The following is a 19413-nucleotide window of genomic DNA, read 5'->3' on the forward strand; positions in this document are numbered from 1 at the left end:
ACGAACCCAGGGCCTTGTGCTTGCAAGGCAAGCACCCTACTGACTGAGCTATCTCCCCAGCCCATGAGTTGAATCTTAAGAGTAAAACTCTTGAGTTGTATAGTAAGTTTACGTTAACTTTGTTAATAATAGTCAAACTATTTTCCAAAGTGGTTGTACCATTTTACATTCCCATAGGTAATGTGTAGACATTATAGTTTATATCATTGCCACACACTGTCCTTTCTTAAAAAAAAAAAAAAAAAGCAGGTGTGCAGTATCTCATTGAGATTTTAATTTGTTTTCCCTAATGACATCAAGCTTTTTTTCATGCCCTCATTTGTTATTCATATATATCTTATTTGGTAAAGTGTCTTTTTGAATCTCTTGCACATTTTAAAACTGGTTTATCTTCTAAAATATTAGAATTTATTATCTACTTTTGTTGGTGAGATTACATTTTTTTTTTATTGTAAACAAATGGTATACATGTTGTTTCACTGTTTGTACATGGCGTAAAGGCATACCATTTGTGTAATCATAAATTTACATAGAGTAATGTTGTTTGATTCATTGTTATTTTTTCCCTTCCCCCACCCCTCCCACCCCTCTTTTCCCTCTACACAGTGCTTCCTTCCTCCATATTGCCCCCCTCCCTAACCCTAACTCTAACCCTAACACTAACCCTTCCCTCCCCCCATTATGAGTCATCTTCCACTTATTAGCGATATCATTCGTCCTTTGGTTTTTTGAGATTGGCTTATCTCACTTCGCATGATATTCTCCAATTTCATCCATTTGCCTGCAAATGCCATAATTTTATCATTCTTTATGGCTGAGTAATATTCCATTGTATATATATACCACAGTTTCTTTATCCATTCATCAATTGAAGGACATCTAGTTTGGTTCCACAGTCTGGCTATTGTGAATTGAGCAGCTATGAACATTGATGTGGCTGTATCTCTGTAGTATGCTGATTTTAAGTCCTTTGGGTATAGGCCGAGGAATGGGATAGCTGGGTCAAATGGTGGTTCCATTCCAAGTTTTCTGAGGAATCTCCATACTGCTTTCCAGAGTGGCTGCACTAATTTGCAGCCCCACCAGCAATGTATGAGTGTACCTTTCTCCCCACATCCTCGCCAACACCTGTTGTTGCTCGTATTCTTGATAATCGCCATTCTAATTGGGGTGAGATGGAATCTTAGGGTGGTTTTGATTTGCATTTCTCTTATTACTAGAGATGTTGAACATTTTTCCATATGTTTGTTGATTGCTTGTAGATCTTCTTCTGTGAAGTGTCTATTCATTTCCTCAGCCCATTTGTCGACTGGATTATTTGTATTCTTGGAGTAGAGTTTTTTGAGTTCTTTATAGATTCTGGAGATTAGTGCTCTATCTGAAGTATGATTGGCAAAGATATTCTCCCACTCTGTAGGCTCTTTCTTTGCATTGCTGATAGTTTTCTTTGCTGAGAGAAAGCTTTTTAGTTGGAATCTATCCCAGTTATTGATTCTTGCTTTTATTTCTTGTGCTATGGGAGTCCTGTTAAGGAAGTCTCTGGTCCTAAGCTGACATGTTGAAGATCTGGACCTACTTTTTCTTCTATAAGATGCAGGGTCTCCGGTCTGATTCCGAGGTCCTTAATCCATTTTGAGTTTAGTTTTGTTCATGGTGAGAGATATGGGTTTAGTTTCATTCTGTTGCATATGATTTTCCAAGTTCTCCCAGCACCATTTGTTGAAGAGGCTATCTTTTCTCCATTGCATATTTTTGGCACCTTTGTCTAGTATGAGAAAATTGTATTTATTTGGGTTTGTGTCTGTGTCCTCTATTCTGTACCATTGATCTACCTGTCTATTTTGGTACCAGTACCATGCTGTTTTTGTTACTATTGCTTTGTAGTAGAGTTGAAGATCTGGTATTGCGATACCCCCTGCTTCACTCTTTCTACTGAGAATTGCTTTAGCTATTCTGGGTTTCTTATTCTTCCAGATGAATTTCATAATTGCTTGCTCTATTTCTGTAAGGTACGTCATTGGAATTTTAATTGGAATTACATTGAATCTGTATAGCACTTTTGGTAGTATGGCCATTTTGACAATATTAATTCTTCCTATCCAAGAACATGGGAGATCTTTCCATCTTCTAAGGTGTTCTTTAATTTCTTTCTTTAGTGTTCTGTAGTTCTCATTGTAGAGGTCTTTCACCTCTTTTGTGAGATTGATTCCCAAGTATTCTATTTTTTTTTTCGATCCTATTGTGAATGGGGTAGTTTTCCTAATTTCTCTTTCTGAAGATTAATCACTTATGTATAAAAATGCGTTGGATTTATGAGCATTGATCTTGTAACCTGCTACTTTACTGAATTCACTTATGAGTTCTAAGAGTTTTCTGGTGGAATTTCCAGGTTCCTCTAAATATATAATCATGTCATCAGCGAACAGGGATAGTTTGAGTTCTTCTTTTCCAATTCGTATCCCTTTAATTTCTTTGGTCTGTCTAATTGCTCTGGCTAGAGTCTCAAGAACGATGTTGAATAGAAGTGGTGAAAGAGGGCATCCCTGTCTTGTTCCAGTTTTTAGGGGGAATGCTGTCAGTTTTTCACCATTTAGAACGATATTAGCTATGGGCTTAGCATAAATGGCCTTTACAATGTTAAGGAATGTTCCCACTATCCCTATTTTTTCTAGTGTTTTGAGCATGAAGGGGTGCTGTATTTTATCAAATACTTTTTCTGCATCTATTGAAATAATCATGTGATTCTTGACTTTAAGTCTATTGATATGGTGAATGACATTTATTGATTCCTGATGTTGAACCAACCTTGCATCCCTGGGATGAAACCCACTTGATCATGGTGCACTATCTTTTTAATATGTTTTTGTATGTGATTTGCTAAAATTTTGTTGAGAATTTTTGCGTCGATGTTCATTAAGGATATTGGTCTGAAATTTTCTTTCCTTGATGAGTCTCTGTCTGGCTTAGGTATCAGGGTGATATTGGCTTCATAGAATGAGTTTGGGAGGGTTCCCTCCTCTTCTATTTTATGGAATACTTTGAGAAGTATTGGAATGAGCTCTTCGTTAAAGGTTTTGTAGAACTCGGCTGAGAACCCATCTGGTCCCGGACTTTTCTTTGTTGGTAGGCATTTGATGACTTCTTCTATTTCATTACTTGAAATTGGTCTATTTAAATTGTGTATGTCCTCCTCGTTCAGTTTAGGCAATTCATATGTCTCTAGAAACCTGCTGATGTCTTCAAAATTTTCTATTTTGTTGGAGTATAGATTTTCAAAATAGCTTCTAATTATGTTTTGTATTTCAATCCTGTCTGTTGTGATATTTCCTTGTTCATTCCGAATTTTAGTGATTTGGGTTTTCTCTCGTCTTCTCTTTGTTAGTGTGGCTAAAGGTTTATCAATTTTGTTTATTTTTTTGAAGAACCAGCTATTTATTTTTTCAATTTTTTGTACTGTTTCTTTTGTTTCAATTTCATTGATTTCAGCTCTGAGTTTAACTATTTCCTGTCTTCTACTACTTTTGGTGCTGGTCTGTTCTTCTTTTTCTAGGGCTTTGAGCTGCAGTGTTAAGTTGTTTATTTGTTTAGTTTTACTTCTTTTATTAAATGTGCTCCATGAAATAAATTTCCCTCTAAGTACTGCTTTCATAGTGTCCCAGAGATTTTGATATGTTTCTTTGTTCTCATTTACCTCTAAGAATTTTTTAATTTCCTTCCTAATATCTTCTGTTATCCATTCATCATATAATAGCATATTGTTTAATCTCCAGATGTTGGAATAGTTTCTGTGTTTTACTCTTTCATTTATTTCTAACTTCAATCCATTATGATCTGATAGAATACAAGGTAGTGTCTCTATCTTCTTGTATTTGCTAACATTAGCTTTGTGGCATAATATATGGTCTATTTTATAGAAGGATCCATGTGCTGCTGAGAAGAAAGTGTATTCGCTCTTGGTTGGATGGTATATTCTATAAATGTCTGTGAAGTTTAAATTATTGATTGTGTTATTGAGATCTATGGTTTCTTCGTTCAATTTTTGTCTGGAAGATCTGTCCAGTGGTGAGAGAGGCGTGTTAAAATCACCTAGTATTATTGTGTTATGGTCTATTTGGTTTCTGAAATTGAGAAGGATTTGTTTGACATACATGGATGAGCCACTGTTTGGGGCATAGATGTTTATGATTGTTATATCTTGCTGATTTATGCTTCCCTTAAGCAGTATTAAATGACCTTCTTTATCCCTTCTGACTAACTTTGGCTTGCAGTCCACATTATCTGAAATGAGGATGGATACTCCAGCTTTTTTGCTGAGTCCATATGCATGGTATGTTTTTCCCCATCCTTTCACTTTTTGTCTGTGGGTATCTTTTTCTATGAGGTGAGTCTCTTGCAGGCAACATATTGTTGGATCTTTCTTTTTAATGCATTCTGCCAGTCTATGTCTTTTGATTGATGAATTCAGGCCATTAACATTCACGGTTATTATTGAGATATGATTTGGTTTCCCGGTCATTTGGTTCATTTTTTAAATTTTATTTATTTATTTATTTGACACAACTTGGTTCCTCCTTTATTTGACAATTCCTTTAGGATAATTCCTCCCTTTGCTGATTTGCGTCTTTGTTTTTCATCTCTTCCTCATGGAATATTTTGCTGAGAATGTTCTGTAATGCTGGCTTTCTTTTTGTAAATTCTTTTAGCTTTTGTTTATCATGGAAGGATTTTATTTCATCGTCAAATTTGAAGGTAAGTTTTGCTGGGTATAAGATTCTTGGTTGGCATCCATTTTCTTTCAGGGCTTGAAAAATGTTGTTCCAGGCCCTTCTAGCTTTTAGGGTCTGGATTGAAAAATCTGCTGATATCCGTATTGGTTTCCCCCTGAATGTAATTCAGTTCTTTTCTCTCACAGCCTTTAAAATTCTGTCTTTATTTTGTATGTTAGGTATTTTCATTATAATGTGCCTTGGTGTCGGTCTGTTGTAATTTTGTGTATTTGGAGTCCTATAAGCCTCTTGAACTTGATTTTCCATTTCAGGATTACATTTTTAATTCCAAATAAAACTCTTAGGTCATTTTTTCTGAGACATTTTAAAACTATGAAATGTATTGTAATGATCTGCAGACACATAGACCTGAGCTTGAGAGTCAGCTTTGCACCTTAGTGTTGATGTGCCCTGGAATCAATTATTTTGAGTCTCAGTTTTCTAAGTCTAAGAAGAAACATTATTTTATTAAACAATACAGAACTGTTTTACGACTATAGTGAGTCACTCTGTGCTTTATCTCTAGGGCTTCCTAGATGTCTGGTACTGACTCTAACCCAAGAAAAGTGCAACTAGGATAACTAATGATTTATAATTTGCTACTTAAAGTTTGAAACTCTCCTGGGAGCACCCAGGACTAGCTTTTTTATGTTTTTTAGTGTACTATATTTTTTATAATATTGGGGTTCATTTTGATGTAATCATATATGCACAGGCTGTAATTTGCTTCACTTTAGTCCCTGAGGTTTACTCTTTCCCTCCCCTCCTCCTACCTCCTGTGGTTCCCCTTTTTCTCTCTACTGGTCTTTCTCTAATTCATAGTTTTTTTTTTTTTTTAGTAGTGCTTTATGAAAATACATAAAGGTGAAATTCACTGTAATAAATTCATATATGTACATAGCATAATTTGGTCAATTTCATTCCACTGTGTCTCCCTTTTTCTGTCCCTCCTCCATCCCCCTCAATCCCCTTCCTGTACTCCATGGATCACCCTTCTGTGTTGATGGGATTCCTTCTGCCTCACTTCCTATCCCCCTTATTTTGGTATAGCTTCTGCATATAAATAGACTCTTGACTTTCTGAGTCTGGCTTATTTCACTTACCATGATGTTCTCCAAATCTATGCATTTATCAGCAAATGCCATAATTTCATTCTCCTTTATGGCTGAGTAAAACTCTATTGTGCATATATGTAACTTTTCTTTATCAATTGTTCTGTTGATGGGCAGCTGTGTTGGTTCCATAGCTTGGTTATGGTGAACTGTGCTGTTACAAATGTTGATGTGCTTGTATCACTAAAGTATGATGATTTTAGTTCTTCTGGATAAATACCAAGGAGTTGTATACCTGGATCATATGGTAATTCCACTCCCAAGTCTTTTGAAGGATCTCCATACTGCTTTCCAAAGTACTTATGTTAACTTTTAGTTCCACCAACAATGTATGAGTGTATCTTTCCTCCCACATCTTTGCCAGCATTTATTATTATATCCTTGATAATTGCTGTTCTAACTGGAATGTAGTTTTGATTTGCATTTCCCTGATTGCCAGGGATGCTGAACATTTTTCTGTGTTTGCTGGCCATTTATATTCTTCTTTTGAGAAGTATTTGTTTAATTCATTTGCCCATTTATTAATTGGGTTATTTTGTTTTTTGATGTTATGTTTTTTTTGTTCTTCATATATTTTGGATATTATTCCCCAGATGGAAGACCAGTTGGCAAAGATCTTCTCTTATTCTGTAGGCTCTCTCTTCATGCTTGTTTCCTTTGCTGTGCAAACGTGTTTTAATTTAATGATGTCTTACTTACTGATTCTTGGTTTTATTTCTTACACTCTAGGGATTTTGTTATGGGAGTCAATACCTGTGCTAATATGTTGGAGTGTTGACCCTACGTTTCTTCTAGCAACTGAAAGTTTCTGGTCTAATTTCTATGTCTGATCCACTTTGAGTTGACTTTTGTGAAAGGGGAGTTAGTTTCATTCTTCTACATATGGATATCCAATTTTCCTAGCACCATTTGTTAAGAGACTATCTTTTCTTCAACTTATGTTTTTGGCACTTTTGTTGAGTATCAGATGACTGCATCTGTATGGATTTGTCTCTGTGTCTTCTATTCCACTGATCTGCTTGGTCTGTTTTGATGCCAACACCATGTCAATGCCATGCTGCTTTTGTTATTCTAGCTCTTGCTATTTGAGATCTGGTATTGTGATATCTCCAACATCATTCTTTTTGTGCAGGATTCTTTGACTATTCTGGGTCTTTTATTCTTCCAAATGAATTTCAGGACTATTTTTTTTTCTAATTCTATAAAGAATGTCATTGGTATTTTAATGTGTACCACACTGAATAACACTTTTGGTAATATGGCTATTTTGACAATATTAATTCTACCTATCCAAGAACATAGGCCTTTCTGTCTTCTAAGGTCTTCTTCAATTCCTTTCTTCAGTGTTCTATAATTTTCACAGATGTCCTTCATGTCCTTGGTTAGATTTATTCCCAAGTCTTTTTTTTTTAGGTTGTGAATAGAAGAATTCATTCTCCTGATTTCTTTCTCAGCAGATTCATTATTGGAGTATAAGAAAATGACTGCTTTATTTATGTTGCTCTTAAATTCAGCTGAGCAGTTGAATTTATCAGCTCTAAAAATTCTGGTGGAATTTTTTGGATCTTCTAGATATAAGATCAGGTTATCAGCAAACAGAGATAATTTTGCTTCTTTTCCTATTTGTATCCTTTTAATTTCCTTTTCGTGCCTGATTGCTCTGGCTAGAGTTTCAAGAATATATCGAATAGGAGTAGTAAGAGTGGACATCCTTGTTTTCTTCCCAATTTTAAAGGAAATTCTTTCAGTTTTTCTTTGTTTGGTATGATGGCAGCCTTGGGTTTGTTGTGTACAGACTTTACAATGTTAAGTTTCTTCTATTCCCTAGTTTCTCTAGTGTTTTTTAACATGAATGGGTGCTGGATTTTGTCAAATGTTTTTTCTGCACCTATTGAGATGATCATGTGATTCTTGTCCTTAACTTAATTATGGGGTGAATTATATTTATTGATTTGCATATGATGAACCAAACTTGCATGTGGGATGAAATCCACTTGTACTATCTTGGCAGTATGTTTGTGAAAGCAGTCCGCCAGTATTTTATTAAGGACTAGTTGACAACTTACATAGCTTGGACTTAGCCTGGCTTGGCTATATATCCAGAGGGGCATCAAAGAACACACTGGGAACATTTTAGGAGCTCTCCTGAAACCAAGATTTCTGATACAAGTTAGGTTTATACTCTGAGGACAGGGCATACAACACTATGTGCTGAAGAACAAATCCTGGAAAACTGCACCTGAAGTGTCTTAGGTCCTCTTGTACTCACCTGCACTCTTTTTCTCTTGATTTACTATATCGCTACTGAAAAATTTTTATAAGCATTTTCTGTTAAGTATCATACATCCTTTCAAATTTTCTTTGAAATTTTTACAACCTATTTTATTAAAGGATTATTATAAGGTTTAAACAATAGTATCTGGACCATCGTGTGTGTTCAATAAATGGTTATTATTAAACTATTGAACCAGTCAAGTTAATCATACAAGAAAAATGCTCTGTTTGGTATTCTTACCCTAATGAAAATACTGTTCATACTATTTTAACAAACATGCTATGCAATATAAATATAACCCTATGGCTACCAGAAATTTACATAGTGCTTTGTAAGTAGAGAAGTGAAAAAGATGATGAAGTCACTAGTATAGTAACTAGAAAGAAGTGGTGAAGATAAATTTGCACATTTCTGAAAACAGGTAGGGAAAACATAAAAAAAAAAAAAAATCCCTAATTCAAATGATCTAGTGTTCAGTTAATGACTCAGGGGTACCTTTTGTAAAGTGACAATTTGGATCAAACAAAGAACATACAACATTATGCTAACATATACATTACTAAAGGAACAAGAGGCTTTAATTAGGAGATTCTTATTTTGCTAAAGTAAAATATCAGGAAAACATAATCACTGAACAAAGGACTTGGCAATAGATACTTAATCTTTGTAGGTGTTAAATAAAATGCAGAAACTCAAATGGATTCAGCTGCAGTTCATCTCTTTGCTATAAATTCATACCAAAAAGGACTGTTATCACAATTTGATATGAATAATAAAAAGCTTAGAAATTATGCATATTTCAAGAAATTAGAATAATCAAAAATTTTGCTTGAAGCAATGTAATATCTGATAGGAGATTATAAGGAGATTATAGGCACAAATACAAGACCATTAAACTAATAAAATTATGCCAATAAAAATCACAATTATAAAAACACCTGACAATTTACCACCTCAGATTTGGGACGACTGTGAGTTTGAGGAGAGGGAAGCTATAATGGCAACAGAAAATGCTTTCTGTAGTAAAATTTACATTTGGGGTGAACTGAGACATCAGAAGATCAAAGAAATTTTTAAAGGCTAGTTTATTTTTTTTTTAATTTTTGCTGTTGTTGATGGACCTTTATTTTATTTATTTATTTGTATGTGGTGCTGAGACTCGAACCTAGTACCTTACACATGGTAGGCAAGTGCTCTACCACTGAGCTACAACTCCAGCCCAGGATCAAAAGAGTTTGATTAAAAGTTTTCAGAACTCTAGAGAGGAACTTCTTATATTTATAATACTTAAGAATTCAGGCATTTCTAGTATACTGTCTTACATAAATAGGATTCTATATATTTTGGCAAGCTGTAAGAGCTTGCCAAATAAGGCACATATATGAATGGCTAAAATTCTGACAGCTAATTATAAATATAATGCATCAAAACAAATCATATTGAACTGACTGATACATATGTATGTCTATATGAATTTCAAATTAAAATGTATAAAATAAACATTTGATAGCTTCTGTGCTTTTTATTGATGAAATAAGATTACCTATAGAGCATCAATAAATAATAGCTCATCTTGGAAGTTTTTGTTTGAAATCATGTAAGTAATAATGTAATGTGAAAAAGCAGGTTGTTTCCACATGGAGGGGAAAATATTTCAAGCATTTTAAACAGTTACTTAAATATTTCCAGGTAATAACAACATCTTTGATTGTTACTACTTATTCTATATACAACATTCTCCCAATTCAAATTACATTAAAACAAAAAAAAACTAAAGGAAACAATTTCTTCAGGATGACTGGTTAACATGATTTAATAAATATTTTATGATTCAAGTAATTTTAAGACTAGATATTATCCCTTTTCTCCTTTCTTACAATTCTTTTTGGGGTACTGGGGGTTGAACCCAGGGGTGTTAACCACTGAGCCACATCCTCAGGCCTTTTTATTTTTTATTTTGAAACAGTCTCACTAAGTTGCTGAGGCTGGCTTTGATCTCTTACAACTTTATAAGCAAATCTGTTTCAGTATTTATAAAATTTAAAGAATGGAATTTCATCATTTTTATTTTTCTTTTTTTATACCTTTATTTTATTTATTCATTTTTATGTAGTGCTGAGAATCAACCCCAGTGCCTCACACATGCTAGGTAAGCACCACTGAGCCACAACCCCAGCTCCTCATCGTTTTTCAAAATAGATACATTATATAATGCTGACACACCTTTTGATAAAGACACACAATTTTGAAAACTTATCAGGAATAAAAAGAGAAGAACAAATTTTTGAGAGAGAGAGAGAAAGACAGACAGACATTACCTACTATAAACCAAGCCAGGAAGCCCATCTTTAGTTTTCAGAATATATATATGCATTTGCTCTGACCATTCATTGATGTGTTAAGCTTTTTCAAAAAGTAACTATTTTTAAGCAGATTTTGTCTGATCCTTTCTGCCTGAATGAACATATTTTCAAAGCTATTTTTAAGTACAACAATATAGATGGTATACAATTATAGATACTCTAACATCAATGGAAGAACCCAGGAAGAAGCTTGACAAGGAATTATAAAAGTTATTTTGCCAAATTAATCATAAAAAGAGAATAAACAGGTCAATGGAGAATTCTAATCTTGTACTGTTCATTCAAAATGTAATAAAACTCCATATTCTACTGAAAGTTACTTTAAGCACTGCCAGAAAGGAATGAAAAGTGCCAGGTGAGCCCTTCATCCTCATCCTTAAGCTTTTCTTTCTTTTACAAATATTTACTATGCAACTACTCTGCTGTAATATGCCAGTGACAGTTATTGGGTTAGGTGCTACATATGTAAAGATGAGTAAATCTCGGTATTTGTTAAAAAGGAATTAGTAAGTCTAATGGGGGAAAGTAGACTCAAAAAGTAATTAAAAATTTTTTTAATAGTTGTATATGGACAGAATGCCTTTATTTATTTATTTTTTATATGGTACTAAGGATCTAACCTAATGTCTCACATGTGCTAGGCAAATGCTCTGCCACTGAGCTACAGTCCCAGCCCTCAAAAAGTAATTATAATACCATGTGTTAAATGCATTGATACAGATATACAGATGTGCATATGCAGTAATGAAGTAATAGTATGCAATGGATAGGAGTTGGAGTGCAGAGCTGAAGAGAGATGGTACTTGTAGGGGTGACAATATTTCTTAAGCTGAATCTTAAAATCATCTGGAGGAAATAAGTCAAATTTAAGGAGATTATTTGAAGATTAATCAATATGAGCAAAAAAAGAAAAGAAAAAACTAGAATGTGTCAGGCAACAATGAATTTTAATATTACTAGAATAATAAGTATAAGGCTCTTGGAAGGAGTGGGAGAGAAGACTGGAGAAACTGGTCATCACCAGATCATGAGGGCCTAGGCTTTATCTTATTGGTAAATGGGAAACAAAGAAGTGATGTGGTCAGATTTAATTTTCAAGTAATTCCCTTCATCATAGGTAGCTCAGAGTCAAAGGAGTAATTGATTTTCAGTTCATTTATTTTGATGGCTCTGTGAAAAGCAGATTTAGGAAGGGCTAGAAGAAAAGTTGAGAGAACAATGAAATTAGCATTAATCTAAGTCTGAGAAAATGAGGACCACCAAAGCAATTCTAGAAAGAAAGAAAATAAAACAAAGTGATGAGAATTACAGGGAGAGGAGATGGCAAGGATTATTCTGAGCTCCCTAGTTTGAGTACCTGGGTAGAGAGAATATCATTCTTAATTAAAATTTTAAGCATCTTTATTACAATAAACTTGAAAAAAAGATAAAAACTCTAAGGAAAACTGATGTGAGAAGAAAAAGAAAATTTAAATAGTTTTGTAGCATTAAAAATATGGAGATAGTTAAAAAAAAATCAAGAAATTTGCATTTCTTGCAGGAAGATAACATTGGGTCCTGATAATTTTAATAACAAATCCTACTGATAGTCAAAGAACAGGTAATCCCAATATCCCACAAACTACCTCAGAGGAGAGAGAAGGTACTCTTTATTACCTTTCATATCTCTATTTTCTTTATTCAAAATATTTAGTTATTTAATGATTATCTCTAAAGACTTCTCATACAAATGAGTTATGAATTAGAAATTATTAAGATAAATCCTGAGGGTAAATAAAAAGTGTAAGACATGAGCTCTGCCATTTAGAAACATGTGTTCTACTATAAAGAAAATTAATACATAACTGTAAGTAACAATATTAGTTATTGACAGAAGGTCTTGTAACTCTAGAGGAGGCAGTCTATTCAGATTTCAAGAGAAGGGAGAGATAATCAGAGTGCTTCATGATTATTCTTGAATCTCTGTCCATGATGAAAAGAATGGCGATAAAAAGTCAGATTGTAGAATCAAAAATCAGAGTTGGAGAAATGAAACAGGCATCATGGAAGACAGAGCATTGTTACAGTAGTGAAAAGGATGGAAACACTGAGAAAGAGAAAAGAATAGAGAGACTGAGGGTGAACCTTGAACAATATTTATATTTAGATGGGTTCAATCTGTGTTATGAGGCTAGCCTAATTCTTTTTTTATGTAGATGAACAGCATGCCTTTATTTATTTATTTTTATGTGGTGCTGAAGATTGAACCCAGTGCCTCAAACGTGCTAGGCAAGAGTTCTGCCACTGGGCTACAGCCCCAGGCCAAGACTAGTCTAATTCTGGACATCAAAACTTAATAATGGTAGAAAAAGAAAGGAAAATTTGAAGTTAATCTCACTCATGGACATACTCTCCAAGAGTGGGTTTTTTTTTTTTTTTTTGTATCTGCTGCAAACTGCTAATTAGTGAGTTGAAAATATTCCTATAATCATGTGATTTACTAGGACATTCTATTTTAAAAAATGTATAGGCTGGGGTTGTAGCTCAGTGGTAGTGCTTGCCTGGCATGCGAGAGGCACTGAGTTCGATTCTCAGCACTGCATAAAAATGAATGAAGTAAAGGTCCATCAACAACTAGAAATATTTTTAAAAAATATATTAGAAAATTCACAGGAGAAAAATGAATTCCAAGGTTTTTTTTTTTTGTGTCCAAGCTTGCCATAAGAATGTATTAATATCAGGTTCCTGAATCATAAGCAAAGAAACAACATTTTTCTCCTTTCACAGGGTATAGAAAAAAGTGAGGATTTTTTGCTGATAAGAGGCCTGAAGGGGCTCTTAAACTTATCCAAGGACTGATATGTGGTTTGAACAAAGAGATCCCAGAACAACTCAAATTTCAGTTCTTTAGCCACGTAATCTTAATAATCTTCTTTCAGTTTTCACAAAACTCAATATGTATTGGTAAGGAATGAATCTTTTCTGGACCACTTTTGTTGACAGAGAGATAATGTTTGGGGATTTACAGAAACATGTGTACAGAATTTTTTTCTATCTTCTCCTTCTTATCAAGTAATAGCCTGATAAGAACTGGTAAAGCAGGGAGATATACCTTGCATTTTGTTTAACTTCATTTCTCTCTTCAGCATCAATAAAAAGACAAGGGTAACATCTATTAATCTGTCTAGAAAATCAAAAGTAGATTTTTGAAAATCTTAAACTTGTATATTTTAAAAAGAAAAAAGCAAAGGACAAAAACTATTATAAAAATAAACTCACCAATGATGCCGCTATCTCTGCTTTCAAGGGTGGAGGTTGGACTAGTAACAGCCCCATAGCTACAATCCTTGGCAGTAGCATTTGTACTGACTGGTGGGAGGGTAGAGCAGGGGCTACTGGCTGGTGGAGAGGCAGTGCTGCTTGTCAGTGTGGAACAGGGACTTATCCGCTGGGTGATTGCTGAGGTCTGAAAAATTAAAATCAAGAAGTAAAGATAAACTGACTAGTTAAGTACATTTTGATGAAAATACCTTGATGAAAAAAGAATAAAGAATCTACACATGGCTTTTACATCTATTAGGCTTTGGTTTTGCTTTCCAGCAAAGAGAATGCAGCGTCTATAATTAAGGTGAATCTTTATGAATTTAACATGAGCCAGGACTTGTGGCCAATTTTTCCTGCTTAGGAAATAACCAGTGACAAGTAAGTATTCACTATAGGAATATAGAAATTTCTTATTAAACACGTTTTCCTTGCTATTTCCAGACAATAAAACTTTCAGAATGCTTAGAACTTTGTCTTGTTAATAATTTTCTCTGTATAGAAAAAGAAATAATACTTATGTAGGTGAGGAGAAATAAAAATAAAGTTTTTAATGTAATGTTTTTTTGATACATAGGCACCTACCCAAAAAAATAATTGAACAGAAGGAAAAATGCTTTATTCTAAAAGTTTATATAATAAAATAGACTGAATTGTTAATTTAATATAAAACTATTTCTGTAGAAACGATTGCAGAGAGAGATCAATTTGTATCCTTAATTACTGATTCTTAAACCTGAAATTACCTCCTTTTTGATGAAGGAATGGATAATTACCAAAAAGGATGATAATATATTCAGGTTTACATAATTTAATAACAATTCACTTTTCTTCAGTTTCTTCTACCCAAAATAAAGAGCTGAAATAGTAAATCAAAATACATTTCTGTCAAAAATGAAGAAATTTCATTCTTTTCAAAATGTAAGTGATCAGTGACAAAATTACTTGAAGAAGCACTAATGCTAAATTAAACATGCTTATATATTAATTTAAAAGAAGTCTTTCAACTTCTTTACATATAGTCTGTATTCATATTCTCTGCTAAAACTGAGGATTTACATTTAATAGTTTAACTGAAGAACATGTTGCTTATTAGCTATGAGAATATTATAGGCTCTTCAACTTATTCTATGATAATTTCCAGATGCAATCCCTTGTATTTAATTATCCAGGTTTTGATTTTCATTTAAATACTATCACCAAGTCATAAAAGATATATTTGACTCAACTAAGCACAATGACATTCTTATTATCCTGCGACTAAACAAATCCTTTCAATCATATCAATAACATGAAGAATTGACTTTTCCCAATAACATCAGTGCTTAATATATGCAAATTTCTTCTACTATATAATCTCTCTCCAGAGGACAGAGGAATTTCAATTTCTTTGTAATCTCCTATATTTGTATAAGGGAGTGTTGGTCTACTACAGCAAGATTTTTAACTAGGCATGAAGTAGAATCAACTGTGGGATGCGAAAAACAATCTCTAATAAAACTGGTAGATGCTGAGCCCCATTCCAGTTTTACTGAATTAGAATCCTCCAATCAGAAATTCATTGTGCAATATTTAACCTTGAAAACAAAGTGGACCAAACAGAGGAGATGGTAAGAAATCATGAACAGAATCTCCAAGAACTATGGGATATCATGAAAACGCCAAATTTAAGAATTATTGGGATTGAGGAAGGCTTAGAGAAACAGACCAAAGGAATGAACAATCTATTCAATGAAATACTATCAGAAAATTTCCCAAATCTGAAGAATGAAATGGAAGATCAAGTACAAGAGGCTTATAGGACTCCAAATACACAAAATTACAACAGACCGACACCAAGGCACATTATAATGAAAATACCTAACATACAAAATAAAGACAGAATTTTAAAGGCTGTGAGAGAAAAGAACTGAATTACATTCAGGGGGAAACCAATACGGATATCAGCAGATTTTTCAATCCAGACCCTAAAAGCTAGAAGGGCCTGGAACAACATTTTTCAAGCCCTGAAAGAAAATGGATGCCAACCAAGAATCTTATACCCAGCAAAACCTACATTCAAATGTGACAATGAAACAAAATCCTTCCATGATAAACAAAAGCTAAAAGAATTTACAAAAAGAAAGCCAGCATTACAGAACATTCTCAGCAAAATATTCCATGAGGAAGAGATGAAAAACAAAGATGCAAATCAGCAAAGGGAGGAATTATCCTAAAGGAATTGTCAAATAAAGGAAGAACCAAGTCGTGTCAAAATAAAAAAATAAATAAATAAAATGAGCCAAAGGGCCGGGAATACAAATCATATCTCAATAATAACCCTGAATATTAATGGACTGAACTCATCAATCAAAAGACATAGACTGGCAGATTGGATTAAAGAAAGATCCAACAATATGTTGCCTGCAAGAGACTCACCTCATAGAAAGAGATACCCATAGACTAAAGGTGAAAGGATGGGGAAAAACATACCATGCACATGGACTCAGCAAAAAAGCTGGGGTATCCATCCTCATTTCAGATAATGTGGACTGCAAGCCAAAGTTAGTCAGAAGGGATAAAGAAGGACATTACATATTGCTTAAGGGAACCATAAATCAGCAAGACATAACAATCATAAACATCTATGCCCCAAACAGTGGCTCATCAATGTATGTCAAACAAATCCTTCTCAATTTCAGAAACCAAATAGACCATAACACAATAACACTAGGTGATTTTAACACACCTCTCTCACCACTGGACAGATCTTCCAGACAAAAATTGAACAAAGAAACCATAGACCTCAATAACACATAAATAATTTAGACTTAACGGACATTTTTAGAATATACCATCCAACCAAGAGCGAATACACTTTCTTCTCAGCAGCACATAGATCCTTCTATAAAATAGACCATGTATTATGCCACAAGGTAATGTAAGCAAATACAAGAAGATAGAGACACTACCTTGTATTCTATCAGATCATAATGGATTGAAGTTAGAAATAAATCAAAGAGTAAAAAACAGAAGCTACTCCAACACCTGGAGATTAAACAATATGCTATTACATGATGAATGGATAACAGAAGATATTAGGAAGGAAATTAAGAAATTCTTAGAGGTAAACGAGAACAAAGAAACATCATATCAAAATCTCTGGGACACTATGAAAGCAGTACTTAGAGGAAAATTTATTTCATGGAGCGCATTCAATAAAAGAAGTAAAAATCAACAAATAAACGACCTAACACTACAGCTCAAAGCCCTAGAAAAAGAACAGACCAACACCAAAAGTAGTAGAAGACAGGAAATAGTTAAACTCAGAGCTGAAATCAATGAAATTGAAACAAAAGAAACAATACAAAAAATTGACAAAATAAATAGTTGGTTCTTCAAAAAAATAAACAAAATTGATAAACCTTTAGCCACACTAACAAAGAGAAGACGAGAGAAAACCCAAATCACTAAAATTCGGAATGAACAAGGAAATATCACAACAGACACGATTGAAATACAAAACATAATTAGAAGCTATTTTGAAAATCTATATTCCAACAAAATAGAAAATTTCGAAGACATCAACAGGTTTCTAGAGACATATGAATTACCTAAACTGAACGAGGAGGACATACACAATTTAAATAGACCAATTTCAAGTAATGAAGTAGAAGAGGTCATCAAACGCCTACCAACAAAAAGTCCGGGACCAGATGGGTTCTCAGCCGAGTTCTACAAAACCTTTAAAGAAGACCTCATTCCAATACTTCTCAAAGTATTCCAAAACAGAAGAGGAGGGAACCCTCCCAAACTCATTCTATGAAGCCAATATTACCCTGATACCCAAACCAGACAGAGACACATCAAGGAAAGAAAATTTCAGACCAATATCATTAATGAACATTGACGCAAAAATTCTCAACAAAATTTTAGCAAATCGCATACAAAAACATATTAAAAAGATAGTGCACCATGATCAAGTGGGTTTCATCCCAGGGATGCAAGATTGATTCAACATCCGGAAATCAATAAATGTAATTCACCATATCAATAGACTAAAAGTCAAGAATCACATGATTATTTCAATAGATGCAGAAAAAGCATTCTATAAAATACAGCACCCCTTCATGCTCAAAACACGAGAAAAAATAGGGATAGTGGGAACATTCCTTAACATTATAAAGGCCATCTATGCTAAGCCCACGGCTAATATCATTCTAAATGGTGAAAAACTGAAAGAATTCCCCCTAAAAAGTGGAACAAGACAGGGTTGCCCCCTTTCACCACTTCTATTCAACATCATACTTGAAACGCTAGCCAGAGCAATTAGATAAACCAAAGAAATTAAAGGAATACGAATAGGAAAAGAAGAACTCAAACTATCCCTATTTGCTGATGATATGATTATATACTAAGAGGAACCAGGAAATTCCACCAGGAAACTTTTAGAACTCATAAGTGAATTCAGTAAAGTAGCAGGTTACAAGATCAATGCTCATAAATCCAACACATTTTTATACATAAGTGATGAATCCTCAGAAAGAGAAATTATGAAAACTACCCCATTCACAATAGCATCGAAAAAAATAAAATACTTGGGAATCAATCTCACAAAAGAGGTGAAAGACCTCTACAATGAGAACTACAGAACACTAAAGAAAGAAATTAAAGAAAACCTTAGAAGATGGAAAGATCTCCCATGTTCTTGGATAGGCAGAATTAATATTGTCAAAATGGCCATACTACCAAAAGTGCTATACAGATTCAACGCAATCCCAATTAAAATCCCAATGATGTACCTTACAGAAATAGAGCAAGCAATTATGAAATTCATCTGGAAGAATAAGAAACCCAGAATAGCTAAAGCAATCCTTCGCAGGAAAAATGAAGCAGGGGATATCGCAATACCTGAACTTCAACTTTACTACAAAGCAATATTAACAAAGACGGCATGGTATTGGTACCAAAATAGACAGGTAGATCAATGGTACAGAATAGAGGACATGGACACAAATCCAAATAAATACAACTTTCTCATACTAGACAAAGGTGCCAAAAATATGCAATGGAGAAAAGATAGCCTCTTCAACAAATGGTGCTGGGAAAATTGGAAATCCATATGCAACAGAATGAAACTAAACCCATTTCTCTCACCCTGCACAAAACTCAACTCAAAATGGATTAAGGATCTTGGAGTCAGACCAGAGACCCTGCATCTTATAGAAGAAAAAGTAGGTCCAGATCTTCAACATGTCGGCCTAGGACCAGACTTCCTCAACAGGACTCCCATAGCACAAGAAATAAAAGCTAGAATCAATAACTGGGATAGATTCAAACTAAAAAGCTTTCTCTCAGCAAAGGAAACTATCAGCAATGCAAAGAAAGAGCCTACAGAGTGGGAGAATATCTTTGCCAATCATACTTCAGATAGAGCACTAATCTCCAGAATCTATAAAGAACTCAAAAAACTCTACTCCAAGAATACAAATAATCCAGTCGACAAATGGGCTAAGGAAATGAACAGACACTTCACAGAAGATGTACAAGCAATCAACAGATATATGAAAAAATGTTCAACATCTCTAGTAATAAGAGAAATGCAAATCAAAACCACC

General features: G+C 34.0%; 1 protein-coding gene across 12 annotated transcripts in view; it reads right to left on the bottom strand.

The window, feature by feature from the left end:
* The window catches only part of TANC2 (tetratricopeptide repeat, ankyrin repeat and coiled-coil containing 2), a 554326-nt gene that overhangs the window by 241211 nt on the left and 293702 nt on the right, over positions 1-19413 (bottom strand). For all 12 annotated transcript variants that reach the window (XM_079134934.1, XM_079134933.1, XM_079134942.1 and 9 more), the window contains one exon: positions 13775-13961. In XM_079134934.1, coding sequence (XP_078991060.1) covers positions 13775-13961 — 187 coding nt within the window. The remainder of the gene's footprint in view (positions 1-13774; positions 13962-19413) is intronic.

The sequence above is a fragment of the Sciurus vulgaris genome (assembly GCF_902686455.1).
Source record: "Sciurus vulgaris genome assembly, chromosome: 3".
Lineage (NCBI taxonomy): Eukaryota > Metazoa > Chordata > Mammalia > Rodentia > Sciuridae > Sciurus > Sciurus vulgaris.